The sequence below is a fragment of the Pezoporus flaviventris genome, unplaced genomic scaffold, assembly GCF_033815535.1.
Source record: "Pezoporus flaviventris isolate CSIRO_AGI_PZ_B2104156 unplaced genomic scaffold, CSIRO_AGI_Pfla_v1 ptg000013l, whole genome shotgun sequence".
NCBI classification, from domain to species: Eukaryota; Metazoa; Chordata; class Aves; order Psittaciformes; family Psittacidae; genus Pezoporus; species Pezoporus flaviventris.
Window position 1 is genome coordinate 39639683 of NW_026892561.1, and position 15205 is coordinate 39654887.

The following is a 15205-nucleotide window of genomic DNA, read 5'->3' on the forward strand; positions in this document are numbered from 1 at the left end:
GCAGGAGGGTTGGACTAGATGATCTTTTGAGGTCCCTTCCAACCCTTAGGATTCTGTGATTCTGTGAACCAAGTTCCTTTCAGGCCATCAAATTATTTTTCAACTGGAATTGTTGCTGCTCAGCCACTTGTGTGCTATAGAATGGGAAAAAAATAACTTGTTTTGACAACTGTAAATGGGTACCAAGCATAATAGTAGGTATCCACATTTGGAATATTGTTTTATCTTATGCAATTTATAATCAATTAACTTTCTGCAATAATTTCACAGTAAGGATGCTGTGTACATTATTAAGGATTGATTCTGGATTCTAATTGTCTCCATGTCAAATAGTATTCATGCAAAGATCCAAGTGTTTGACACCCAACTTACATGATTATCATAATAGTTTTCTTTTCATACTCCTAGTCCCATTTCAGATGAATATACAGATGCATCTTTGCCTTGTAAAAACACTTTCATTCCCTACATATTTTTTAAGCTGAACATTGCACAGACACTGGTTTGGAAGCATGTACAGTGCCTTTCACATATTTTCATCAATCTTTTAAGAATGGAGATGCCTGGAAATGACCTGAATTTTTTTTTCCTCTCTTCTTTCCTCTAACAACTTTTTGAGATTTTTATTTTTCCCCACATCTCGCTTACTCTGAAACACGGAATTGAATATTATTTTTACTAATAACAGAACTGTAAGGGAAATGTAATTTTTATAATAATGCAAAGAACAGTTATGTAAGCATGTGAGTATCTTGGCCAACTAATGCACATGCTGAATTGTATTATTGCACCTACTGTTTGCTCTGTCAATAGACTAACATGTATCAGAATGCTTGAGTACTTTGTCCATTTATCTGCCAAAGAAAGAATTTAAGCTCACTTCTGTGTCAAAACTAGTTTTTAAACGCTAATAATCTTAAGCTTTTTCTTTAACTATAAACATAATTTTAAACTTTTAATCATCTGTGCCTATCTGTGCCATTTTGCCAATAGCAATATGCTAAACAGGGCTATTAATGGTCAGTACTCATAATATTGTGGTGGTTATAGCTGAGAGAGCAGGGCTGCAAGGGAAGAAGACAGCACTGTACCAGCACACTAGTTATCACTTGTAACAAAACCACTTGTGGTAGCTCTTAAGGCTATACTGAAGCTGCTTGAATCAACTGCCAAAACGGAAAATACATTTCAATGTTAATATGTAGAGCTTCTGTGAAAGAGAAGCATGAAATGGGCATCCAGAAATAAAAAAACAAACCAGGAATTAGGGAAACATACTATATTTTTAGAATAAATTGCATACCACTTTTACACTGGAAAGCTCTCACTGGAAGAGAGACTGAAGAAATGAGAGAAATATATTGCAATGCAGAGTAGCAAATGCAGTTAAAGAAACTACATCCCCACCATTTTCCCTATATTGCTGCTTATGCGTGTGATTTGGCATGAACTTTATAGAAGTCCAGGAATGAGTTCAAAGACAGAGAAGTACCAGTAATCGAGATTCTTAAGTGCATTACTCTTTAAGTAAAACAAATAAACATCATGACACCTAATATATAGAGAGGAAATCCTTAAAGAAGTTTTAAGAAAAAATAACTTACGTACTTACGTATGCATGAGAACCTTTCTGCTGTAATGAGAAAACCCTGCCTCAAATGAGACTAAATAGCTCCTGACTTTGCTGTGCTTCTTTAACCAAGTCTAAACCCTTGGAACTTCTCCACTCTTCATGCAACACCCAGGCTTACCCATCTCTCCTTCTGAAGCAGAGATTTAAAGCCAATGATGCGAAGACCCCAACTTTATCAAATTCTACACTAGGTTCTGGTTCACCAATGGTTTTACTCTTTGGTGTAAAACTCAGCTATTACTATTCCCCCCAGACAGCATGGATTTTCAAGTTAGAAGCTTGTCTCATATTTATTAAAAAATTAACTGTGAAGACAAAATGATGCATATTTTAACTGAGGTTAGCTGTTTAAGAATGAAACTGCATTTTGAGCAGAAAACTGAAGATCAAGCTATGTAGGTTTGCTGTTATCAGGGGACACCCCTCCCTCCATTTTAAAATATTACCACTTCCTTTTTTGTGAGGTACTGTAGTTTAATATTTTTAACATTCCATAGATATTTGGATCCTGCTTGGTATCAGGTCAGATCCTCAAAGCCAGTTAGCAAATCCTGCCCTCCACTCAAACACAAAAACACCCCACACCAAACCAACCAAAGAACTCTAAAAAATAACATCCCTCCCCCAAAACAGCATCAGCAAAACCCGAACTAAACAAACAAAAAAAAAACCCCACCAAACCCCCAAAACACCAGCAAGAGAAGTCACATAGAAACTTGCCTTATGGAAACTCCCATTACATGTTTAAACTTCTGGAAGGAATTGCATAGGCAACATTCATCCTCTCATTCACACTTGCAGACATTATACCCTGTGTACCATGTCACGTTTTTTGACTTAGATCCACCTTTCTACTTCAAGATTTTGGCCAACATAGTGCCAGAATATATGCATATAAAACTTAAGTATACGCATAAATTGCAAAAAAAAAACAAACCCAAAACCATTTAAATGGCACACAAGACAAGAATCTGGATCAACTATTCAGGAGAAAGCCAGGTGAGTTATTTCAGTTGTTAGAGAAATCATCATATGTTTAAAAATATTAGATCTTTAATAGAGTTTTCCAGCAGCACTGGAACTCATCCTTGTATATTTCTGTTTGTACAGCTTGATGCTTCCTTTAAGATCTCATACCTAGGACTAGGATTATTTCTGTTTCAGCTTTAAGATACTTGTAAAATCCATCAGGTAACCTGTAACATATTTGGTCTTATTTTTACTTGGGTAGATCAGCAAGATTAGGAGAAAAGGTAAGAAAAAGGTATGGGGCTAAACACAACTTGTGAGGTAAATTGTAAGGTGTACTGCATCATTATCATAAGAAAAAAATGCTTGTACAAGCCTCTCAGCTTACACTGCCACCCTCTGGGCTGTCAGTTTATGATTCAAGATGATTAAAATGACCAAATATTAGACAAAGCATTTTGCCTGCATGTTGCACTATTTAAATACTTGTTAGCAACAGAAACTACAGGGAAATATTCCTTCCTCTTGGACTTTTAAAATTTGTATTGCTACACAATACATAGCACCTTGCCACCCCTCAACAAGGACAGACAGAATACTTACTCTTCTTTCATTAAGAAGTACTTTTAAGGTTTATGGATGAAAGACACAACAGAAATGCCAGGTCTGAGTATTACTGTAGATCACTTGGATTTTATAGGGGAGTTGCCCTGTTACTAATTTTATCTCTTTTGCTTGCTTTTTGCCATCTGATGAAGGCTTGTTTCTGTATCACCTAGCAACAATATCACAGAGACCAGGAAAAGCGAAGGCTGAGCAGTTGAGGTAGTGTTAAACCCTGGGGAGCTCCCACCCCTCAGCTTCTTAGCCAGCTACTGAAGTAACCCTTCAGTAAGCAGGGAGTCTGCACACTGAACATAAGCCTGGCTAGCTTTGAAGCCTTCTTTTGTTATATATATATATATACACACACACACAAACACACATCCCGCAGAACTTTCAATTTTCTCTCTGCTCCCTGACACATTGGAGTTTGTCCCTGAAACACCAACCTGGAGCAAAGTAGGGGATATCCTGCATTTTTTGAGAAACCACAGCCAAAATCTTCTGCACTACTATTTCAGAGGGGCCAGGTAAGAGATTTTTACCTTTAAGTCTTGACTTCAAGTCACACAGATGTACTTTGGCTGTTCTAAGATTCTCTCAGTTTTCTTCCCTGAGTAAGATGACCAAACAGAGAGAATGAAAGTGGGGAACAAAATCACAACCCCTTAAAGCAAACTAAATTGTCTAATTTGATTTAAAACCAGATATAATTAACATTTCTAAACTTAGAATAGATTTGTATCCTCTTTTTGTGAAACTCTTAACTAGACTTCATATAGAACTGCTATAGCCTTTGCAATAGTAATCCTACTAAAATAATTATAACCTCAAACACTTAAAAATCTTGGTCGTATAATTTTATGGAACATCCAATTAAGATTTATATATGGATTACTTTTGTTATTTTTCCATAAGCATTTATCAATGTGAAGAATATTTTAAAGGCAATTCAGCAAGGTTGTCTAATCAGTTCTATTTAAAAACAAACCAACAAAAAACCCACACACAAAACTCCCCATTCTTACAAAGCACATGGAATTCCTGAACACTGCAGCCACGGGGTCTTTATAAACCTTATTCTGACTGTAGAGCTGATTATCTAACTTTTTGTCTTTGATTTAGGTACACAAAGTGACTTTTAAAACTTAAATTTTATTTTACCTAATTTAACTAAATTAGCGTCTATATTCCCAGTTCTTACAGCTCTACCCCCAAACTCCGGTATTCAAACAGCTGCCTATATTGCTAAATCCCACAGAGAAAAGTGTATCAGCAGCAGTATTATCACAGCTGAACACAGTAAAACCGATATAGTCTACTTACTGCTATTAAAGGCCTTCTGGTTTATTTAATCTACATGAATTACATAAACATTAAATATGCTTCTGCAACTATTTGTAAAAACCTTAATTGTATACATTTGCCTATTCTACTGGAAGTTGCCTTTGTTACGGGGAGATGTTGCTTATTGGCCGAATTTTTATTCCATATGCATGCTCTTTTAAAAACCATACAATCATTCTTTATCACATGTGAGTTGATGTTGTAAACTTTGTACTTTAAAATACATGTGAGCAGAGATTAAAGATAACATCTTGTAATTTTCCATGTATTACTAATTGTTACCTTTATATATAGTCTATAGGTAGACTGTATGAATACATATTTTCATCTATCTATAGGCTGTAAACATGCATTTTCTCACTATAGTTATCTGCATATATGACGGGGGACAAAGATGTACAGAACTGTGTAAGATTTCCAAGGAATCCTGAGTCCTAGGAATTACTTTTTAGCTACAAAGGCCCTATATATCTATGATTGCCAGCCTAGCCCAGAACTTAAAAACGTGAAGAACACAAGTTACAGATCTTAGATGGGAATGACCTTTTCATGTCATGGTTTGGAGAAAACACGGTTTAATAGAATAGTTAGAGAAGGTAGCATATCAGCAGTGAAAAGAGCAGATCACTCTGCTATTACCATCGCAGAATCCTTAAAAAAAAAGAATTCTCCTGTACTTCCAATTTCATCTTTAACTTACTTTGCCCTATGATCTCTGCAAATGAATGCAGTGACCACACAGACTGGGTCTTAATACAGCCTACCTTGGAATGAATCAAAATAAATTCTGAAATGACTGGAAGGCTTGCACTGTAACTCCTAATAGGAGCTTCCATACCAGTAATAAAGGACAACAGGTAAGCTCTCTGTACAAGGAAACAAGGTCTCTTAATACATCAAAACACGCTTGTACAAAATCATCTAAAAATGCCCAGAAGCTTAGGAAGGGAGAGCAGGTGGCAGAAAAGGTGCCCAGATTACATAAGGAAAGAGTGAGAAACTGTTTTTCTCCACATGCAATATATTTAAGATGGGTCTGACAAATTGTATTTGTCAGCTGGCCCTACTACACAGGACAGGTAGTGAAAGACAAATAAATAAGCATTAAAAAAGAATAGTGATATAACACTAATAACACAGTACTAGATATCCTTCAGTACATCAGATCAGTCATTGCAAGCTTTAAAAAATGTGTCACATTACTAAGGTTTCCATGCATGCTGTTATGACAAATGATTTAACTATCGCTTCTCTTTCCAACTGTCAGCCTTAGCTAGAACCTAATAATGCAGTACATGAACAGCTAGATACCTCAGCTTGACATCATGGGGTTGGTTTTCTTTTCCCTTTCAACTAGTTTTTTCTCTTTATACCCAACTCCTGTAAGTAAGACCAATTAATTCAGTCTTCAGGTAAATGTTTACACATTAAAAAGCAAAGCCTCGAATAAACACAGTGTATCTCAAGTTTGTTGTAATTTATTTGTGAGTTATTCTCAAGCAATGTTACAAAACATTTTAATGTCTTGATAAGAAAATAAAATTTAAATAAAAATACATTCAACAATACATCATCATAATACAAATTAAAACTAATGATAATTTACAATCCTAACAGAATTACTGATTAACATCATCTTTCAAGACTAATCAAAATGAAGGCAATTTTTATTATTAATCATTCTACTCGTACCTAATTAAATTCTAGAACATCTACTGCATTTTAAAACATCATAAAATGAGATATCAAATCTTAATGGTCACAAATATTCAATGTCCTTTTTTTCCACCTAGATATTCCAGTATCAAAGCAAAAAAAAAAAAGTGCATATTTTAAAAAAATAATAATAAAAAATTGTTTCAAGAGCATATAATTTTATTTTTTTTTTAAATTTGACTTTGAAAACAGAAAATGGCTCCAAGGAACAGATACATTGCCACAGGGTTTATCTATATACAGCAAAATCTAATTTTGACACTCAGCCACATTCAACTTTGTTTCATGGCAGTTTTTTGTTAATGGAACGTTTTATGAATGACAATCAGACCCACTCTACCTTGGCAAAACACATTTCTTGGCATTACTGTATTCGCTCCTCTCCACTCCCCAGTTTTAACTGTTGGCAAATAGAAGTCCCTTAGAATACATCAAATGTGTAAAAAAGGAAAAGGCAAAAAACAGTGGACATGAATAAATGATTGTGACGTTGCACATACTAGAACTGAATCCTGGATATTCTAAAATGGTTTGTCTGGTATTAAACCAAAATAGTTATCCTAATCAGTTACATTCATTCCAAAGGATATTCAATCCTGTCTTGCTAACTTACTCTTACTACAGAAAGTCTCCCTACAACAGTATAATAGATGTATAGTAATTTAAACAGCTTACAGTTTCGAGCATGGTGGATTTCTATTCTATTTGTAAGTTACATTCCTAATTAATTTGGCCAAATCATGATTGTAAAAGAACAATAAACCTCCCAAAAACACACTCAACAACAAAAGACTCCATAGCAAATGCTCCAAAAATAAATGTACCACATACAGTTATTATTAAAAAATAGTATTTCAAGGAGTACCACCGTATTTAATACTGATGAAGCAAAGTTGCCACAGTAATATCTTTGCTTCTTCCTGGTTATATACATATATGTTCTTTCAGCATAAATCTAGCTTCTCAGATGACATGAGCAAAAATTAATCTTACTAAAGTCCAGAATGCCAGTTTGAAATTGTGTTAAGTGGCAAATACAAATTCATGTAACTAAAGATACAAAAACACTTAATGAAGCATTGCTTTAAGACAAAACAATGTTGATCATTCAACTGATCATAACAAGCAGATACTACAAAGTATCTAAAAATAATCTGGGATAGTCCAGATATCTAAAGTGCTTTGAGTGATTATAAGAGATTATTTATTAGATTTGTAGTCAAAAGGTGAGCTGGACCTAGTTATTACTTTTTATTTAAAAAGGTAAGATTATACATGGGATGATGTAAATTGATCAGTACTTAACCACAATCAGATCACATTTAAATTTTTCTATTTGTAGGCAAACTTATTTAAAAAGAATGTTGCTACCCTGCATTTCTTTTTAGATTAAGAAAAACTATGTACCTTAAAAATCCTAAGGAAAATAGATAGTGGTCTAATGTCACTCCATATACTATACTCACCCCAAATGTAAACAAGAGGTACAACATAAATTCCCTGATTTCTTCTTCTTTAGTACTTAAAAACATTACTAACACTGGTATCTGCTGTCCAGATTATTTGCAGCATACTGCACAATTTTGTAAGACTTCAGATATAGATAAATGAAGTCATGACACCACCTAATACAAGAAAAAAAGTCAAATGAATTGAGTGTGAAGCTTCAAATCTTTCCCGTATCATAGTATCTTGGGATTTCTATTTCAAGATCTGTATCTGCAGGGCAGGCACTCATGGTAAACTCATGCAAGTTTGAAGTGTATGTATTGAGAGATGTCATCCAACCAACAAGTGCCATGTGGATTTTCTTCCATTACAAAGCTTATTTGTTTAGAAGTTCTTCCCGATAAGACAACAATGGCAAAACAATATTTAGATTTATTCACACCTGTTAATCCAAGAACCTGGAACTTCCAAGTTCTTCAGCAAAAGGAAAATAAACTTAAGACCAAATTTCCAAGTAGACATTTTTCTATTAAATATTAAATAGATTGTCAACACAACTAACATTTATGTTCATTCTTAAATACTTTGTAAAAAGGCATATAATGATTTAAAAAACAAACAAACAAAACAAAACAAAACAAAACAACCAAGAATATTTCCAGTTTCTTTTTTCATCCAAGTGTGCTGCAGTTTGTTCTGGTTAGGAAACTTTTCCAACAATCGGATTTTCTCTGGAAAAAATAAAATACTATATTTAAATATTTTAAGGTTAACACTAGCTTTTAAGTTCTCATAATATAATTTTAATTTATTAATAAAAACTGTATGGTTTTTGCATAAGTTTTACCACTACTTAAGAAATTTTAGGTTTTGTGGAAAACCATGTACTTTCATGTGAGACCTCTAAATCAGTTAACTCTCCTTAGCAACTTGAGTTGATACTAAATTAGGCAAAACCAAATCATTGTTTGATCTTTTTTTTTTTTTTTTCTTCCCAGGTGAATCAAGCCTTACTGATGCAACAAAAAATCAGAAACTGCTTTGGAACAACAATGCACTTGAAAGAACCAGTTAATTTTTTTGTTGGTGGTTTTTGGTTGGTTTGGGTTTTCTTCCTTCCAACTTCACCAGAAATATTATTTATCATTAAGAATGGCAAGTGAATTACAATTAATGTATTAGTTAACATACTGCATTAAAGATATGTTCCTGCAGTGTAATTTTTGCAGTTTTATGTAACTTGGTATTTTAACTGTTTCTTAGCTGAAATTTGAAATTTTGGAAAAAAGAAAAACAAAACCAAACCCAGAGGACAGGAAGACAGGGATAAATTTTATGTGCACTTCAAATATTAAGTTGCAAGGGAACAACATAATCATTGTATCAGCTTATGGGAATCTCAACAGGAACACAGGTGAATCCTATACCAGAGGAACTTCTTTTATCTTCTAGTAATTGCTAAAATATTTGCGTTACTAAAAATTATGTACCCTATTTTCTCCATGTCTTTGTGTTGTCTAAATGTACCGTTAGCTTAATTATCTTTATCTAAGCAAGCCTGGATTCGTCGTGTGATTTTTTCTTTTTTTTTTTAAGAAACCCACATTTATGTACATCAAATCACACAAGATACTTACTCACTCCCATATTTAGCACTAGACGATCTCTTCTTTCGGTATTTTTCATGTGATTCACTCAGCTTTTCTATGATATCTATTATCTGTTTAAGTGTGTGAAAAGTTGCTACAGAATCTTCAATTGTGAAGTTAGAATAATCATCCGGTTCTTTCCGTGGACCCTGATAGACTGCTATACTTCCGCAAGCCTCTACAAAAATTACCACAATTATCGCAGTTAGAATTTTGATAATTAACAAATCTGTTACGTAAATGGTGATTCTAGAATTCTAATGCATAAACTTACTCTAACTTACGCATAAAATGGGTTAAGATAAAAGCAGGAGACAGTGTCAACTAGATGTATTTACAGTTCTGTGGCTTATTCTCTGCTGGTTGCGTTCAGCATCTTGAGCATCCAGTTCTCTCCTGTTCACATTAACAGAAGACTAATGCTTTCTTGCAACTCAACCACGTTCAACAGAATTCACTCCACAGTCAAAAAAGGAGAGCAAAGACAGAAGAGCAACTACCCACAGTTGCAGCCTCCCTGCTTAGGCTATTAGATCTATTTCATATATACAAATTCAATTAAAACAATGTGCATACCTTATGCCTACTGTAAAGAAATGACTGACCAATGTCTGATACCAGAGCAATAAAATGACAGAAATATAATCTGTGTCTCTACTCTCTATTATTTTCAGGTAAGTTGTTAAGACATCAAATTGATGTTATAGGCCTAAAGAATAAGAGCTGAGCAGCATCAGTATTAATTCTTCTGAATTACTATTTGAGTACCTTCCAGCTTCTGTAGTTTAGACATGTTGATAGTAAAAAGTGAGTAAATTCTTTCTGTCTCTCTGTCGCCATCAATCTCAATCTGAGTATCAGCAGGAACATCTCTAAAAGGCAAAAAAAAGAGGCAAGTAGTCAATATAAGTTACTCCTGAAAGCAAATGAAAACTAATTCTGTGTCAGTATACTTAGCCTTTTAATATGTCTGTCACTCAGAGACAGCTTCACAATAGCTACACAAAACAGCATTCATTGCAAGTGTTCTATAAGAACAGGCACATATAGTTTTGAGAGCAATGAATACAGCAATACTAAAAGTCACTTTTTAACCAACATAATTCATTATTCCATATGTTCAGATAAAAATAGTTCAGAAATATCAAAGTAAGGTTAATGGCCATTAACTTACAACTAAACACTTAAAAAAAAAATCTACTATATCAGAAGGACAAGATACATTCCTAAACCAGAATAGCTAAATAAAAAAAAAAACAAAAAACCCAACCAACCTACCAAAAAACCAAAACAGATAAAAAAACCTAACCAAAAGTTATTTAGTAATGTGAATCTTTTGAACTGTTGAGAAATGTAATAAAAGAATGAACTGAGTAACATGGAAAAAGTATTATAAAAGTTTTCTGAAAGTCATCTAGACTGAAACTTAAGACGATCGAGATCTTCAGTCTGTAATTTATGCAAACTATCCAGTGAAGGGTAAATTTATTTAAATATCAGATTATTTGTTTGTTTTCAGAAATCAACAGTTTAAAAGGCATTATTCCTTGTAAGACGTTATTCATTTTCCTGACATACCTACAAAACCCAAATGATTTTGTCAGAATCTACATCTAAGATTTAGTCAATTTTCTTAGTACATTATGTTTTAAAATATGTAAGGTTAAAATAAAAAGTGACTGTATAGACCTGACAATATCATTAGGGAAAGAGAGATACTTCCAGGCTGACCCCTCTGCAGCAAGGTATTTCAATTATTTTATGCAGATGATCTAGGCGTGTCATATTTCTGCATTCAACTTGGCATCTGAATACTTCGACTACTAAATCTATCATTCTGCATGAAAAGAAACCAGTATTCAGTATTTCTGATTTACATGCTGAATTGGTTACCTTCTCTTTATATGGTGACTGATGAAGTAATTGACTTAGTAAAATCCAGTAGGATGTGCCTATTACTAATAGATGTTTTTAGTAGCAGAACTTGCTAAAGTAGACAGGAAAAGCTTTGCCTTCAGATTTTCAAGTTGTATAGTGAATCATACATTATTTGTCCTACAAAAGATGTATATTTTCGTTTGAGAAGCAACTTACGCAGTGCAAGGAGCACAGCCAACTGTGTTCTCTATTGTAGCCTTGCAGCAAAGCCAGTTCCCATTCAGGAAAGCAGAAGGATGGTAAAAACTAAGCCGCTTCTGGTTTGACCTCGTTACCCGGCAAAGAGCTTCTATCCATTCACTAGCTTCTACACAGTTATTTGCTTGGATATAGAGAGGCTTTTCTCCATGTAGTATTTGAAACATCTGTAGAAGAAACACAAGATTATTCTACTCAGTAAAAAAATCTGGTTATTTAAAGGCAAAAATGTATTTCAAAGCTCAAGGAATTCAGCAAGGCTAAATAAAGACAGAAAGCAAGACATGGGAGAAAGGAAAGAAGACTTCACCTCTTTCAATTCACTACACAGCCCTAGGAAAATACCAAGCAAAACCAAACAAAAAACTAACAAGCACACGCACAAACCAACAAAAAACGCTGCCCAAACACACCAAGCAAAACAGAAACCTGTGTTCCACCTACACCATTTCCTCATCCAACAAATAACCCTTAAACAATTAGAACATAATGCATTTTCTGTCCTTTTCATTCACATATCTTTAAAATGTGACCTCAGACTTTATGCTTCATATTGTTAGAGTGACTGAAGGTTTTCAGAATTCTCTCCTTCTACCATTCACAGCCTAAGTAACAGCTGTACTTTTATCACTGCCTCAGAATTTTGGACTGAAGTAATAGTAGAAATACTGATGTGTTACAGGTCCAGAATAAGTCTGTGAGCACAGACAAACTGTCTCAGCTGAGGAAGGTATTACAGGAAGTTCTGATGAAAATGAATAAATATGAGTTCAGTAATACCCCATTTCTAGTAGAACATACTACAATCCATACTACTAATATCTTACATAAAAGTGCTTTGAAAAAATGTCACAGAAGTTTTAACTTTCATTCCAGATATTTAAAAACAGGGCAGAAGTCATAAAATTAGTCACAACAACTGGTGCAGAGATCCATGTTCACAGTACTTGGAAATACTGCATACAGCTTTTTATCGTAGATCCAAACCAGATTTTTTGCTGAAGTGTTTAGTAACAGGGTTTTAGTAATTCTAAGTTAATTACAAACTTCTTTAAAGAATACATCAAAAATGATGTATAAATTCTTTTGACTTACATTTTTCTTGTTGAAGGAGTTCTCATCAAGTTTCTCCACTGCAAGGATGTTTTTGATTGGAATAGTGAAAATTGGTTCTTTATCTGTAAAAAATTGTAAACAGATGAGTGAAACTATTTTTAAAAAGCTTTTATAACCTATGGTATCAGTGCCCTGAGGTTAAGTTCTCAAAACATTCAGTTTTATTACTGAGGAAATGTATGTGAGTCATAGGCAGAAGCATTTGGTAATCAAGGCAAAGGTAAGTAAAATGTGTTCAATGTACCTTAGGAAAAGAAAAACAATTATCCATTTAAAAAAGCATAAATCAGATGCAAACACTTTGAAAATACTGAGGAAATAAAAATGATTGTAAAGAAAACATAATGTACCTTGCTGTTTGTGGTAGGTGAATTCTCTACTTGTTAGACAGAACCACCGCTTCTTGAAATTCTTTTTACCAATCCGAGTCCTTCCCTGAGCTCTTTTGTACATTTCTCTGTCAAGGCAGAATCAAATGAAATGCAACCATTAAACTTCTGAAAAGCATTCAAAACCATTTATTGAGAAAACATATTATTGTTCATCATGCAGCAATATAAAAATCTGGTGTTGGTGTGCAGGGTTCTGTAAACAGGAAAGGAGTTTGAAAAATATGCAAACCACACTCTTGTTCATAGCAGTAACTCTGGAGTGGGTACTTATTTATTTAGGTCCAGAACTCCATAATTTCCCAAAACGGATTAAGGTGTACCCAACTACAAGGTTTTCTTTTTCCTGCTACTTTCTAATTGGGCCTTATCTGGATCAGAAACTGAATATAAATGAAATTATGCTGAACACAGCATGGGAAGGCATAAAATGTATTCAGTACACTTCAAGTATACTCACTGAAAACAACTTTTTTTGAGTGACAACCATCAGTTTAATCAAGATTAGCTTCCAAATTGCTACAACTAAGTGCTCAGCCACTACTACAACCTTCATTTCTATTTAGTATTTTAGTTAGAGGAATATTTCTTCCTTGTTTGAAATCTGGATGCTTCTTTCACAGAAAAATCTTTACCTCCTAATAATCTGCTTCTCAGGTAAATTAAAGGAATAATAATAATTTTTTCCCATAAATGCTGTAAATGCTGTTTGAATTAAGTAATCGGCTATTCCTGATAAACATTTAAAAAAAAAAGGGGGGGGGGGGGATTTTTGGAAAGAATTACTTTCACCTCATTTTTTATAAAAGCATTCTATCATTTACAGTTAAATATCCAATTAAAGGGTAATTTTTTCTCCTACTTTAAAGGCAGAACAGTTAGCTGGCTGGGCTCCAACAGAATGAGAAGTAATTCTAAATTAAATTAGTATATTCTTTTAAAGAACAATTTCACAGTCCTGAATAAACCACCACAGAGCACAAACTTAACTGTAACAGAAATGCAGACAGACTGTAATAGGTTTTATGCTGCTTTTAATTACTTTTTTCCAGTGTATCTAAAAGAGTTAAGTTGGTTAAAGTATTTCGTCAAGCTGACACAGAATTACCACAAGTTACAAACATCGCAATTTATGCAGTATACCAAGCATTTTAATGAGCATTAATCTGACAGCATTAATAAAAAAAACAATTAAGTCAATTCTGTTCTGCCTGATATAGATTAAACATGTATTTACCCTTCCTTTAGATGTACTGGCTCACTCAGACCACTGGGCTCTTTGCTTTCGGTAGAGGAAACATCATCTAGGAACTTAATTAAAAATACTATTCAGAATCAGAACCAAAAGCTGTTTTGAAAATATGTATGTACAGTTTCTCCTGGAACAAAGTAATTACTTTATGCAACAGGTAAAATGAAAATACATTGCAGGGACTAGAAATGATGTAACAAGGGATGCCCATAAGCAGCTCTAATAACTTTTGCTTCTTTTTTTTTTTTTTTAACTAAGTTAACTTAGTTCACTAGGTATAACTCTTGTGTTTCAAATGTGTAGATTTTGTTTGGGGTTTGTTTAATAAGAGTTCGAAATGAATCACAGTTTTTCTCTCTAGTATTAAACTGAGCAGTAACACAACCTTCTAATAATTAAGGCTGATCAAATATGTAAAAACAATTTAGTTGAAGGTACCTTTTTAACTGATTCAGTAAAGTTTTCTTCTTGAAATGTTTTGAAGAACTCGCACATAAATGTCTCCTTGAAACTTGACTGAAAGAAAAGGTATATTGACATTAATAAAAACTTTCAAAGAATGCTGTCTATGAAATGAGAAGGAATTTTAGTAATCTTACAAGTTTGCTTTTGGTCAAACTTCCCCAGCTTCCCAAAGTCTGGATGGCTTTTGATATCAGAGTTAATGTTCTAGAAGTCTGTGCATCCTAAAATAAAGAAACAAAATTCAGAAGTCACCTTTTTTCATAATTTTGAGTAAAATTTTGATTAAAAAATTAAAATGGCACAAAAATTACACAATGCAGTAATCAGACATATCTCCATTCCTTTTTTTTCCCCACACACAGAGAGAAATGCATATATAGTATTGTCTCCTACTAGTATTTGTGCTTTGTGAATATATTTTGTAAGCTACTCAGTGTGTCTAGTATTTTACTCACTACCACTAGACTTTAGTATTAGTAGT

The 15205-nt window shown here is 33.7% G+C and overlaps 1 protein-coding gene across 3 annotated transcripts in view; it reads right to left on the reverse strand.

Moving 5' to 3' along the window:
- Positions 1-6014: 6014 nt before the first annotated feature.
- Positions 6015-15205, reverse strand: part of RASA2 (RAS p21 protein activator 2) — a 51339-nt gene continuing 42148 nt past the window's right edge. For 2 of the 3 annotated variants that reach the window (XM_061452976.1, XM_061452977.1), the window contains exons 16-24: positions 14859-14945; positions 14698-14775; positions 14245-14318; positions 12969-13075; positions 12598-12680; positions 11461-11669; positions 10135-10238; positions 9355-9544; positions 6015-8448 (exon numbers count right to left, since the gene is read on the reverse strand). In XM_061452976.1, coding sequence (XP_061308960.1) covers positions 8418-8448; positions 9355-9544; positions 10135-10238; positions 11461-11669; positions 12598-12680; positions 12969-13075; positions 14245-14318; positions 14698-14775; positions 14859-14945 — 963 coding nt within the window. In that variant the 3' untranslated portion in view covers positions 6015-8417. The remainder of the gene's footprint in view (positions 8449-9354; positions 9545-10134; positions 10239-11460; positions 11670-12597; positions 12681-12968; positions 13076-14244; positions 14319-14697; positions 14776-14858; positions 14946-15205) is intronic. The other variant, XM_061452978.1, reaches the window with a different exon arrangement.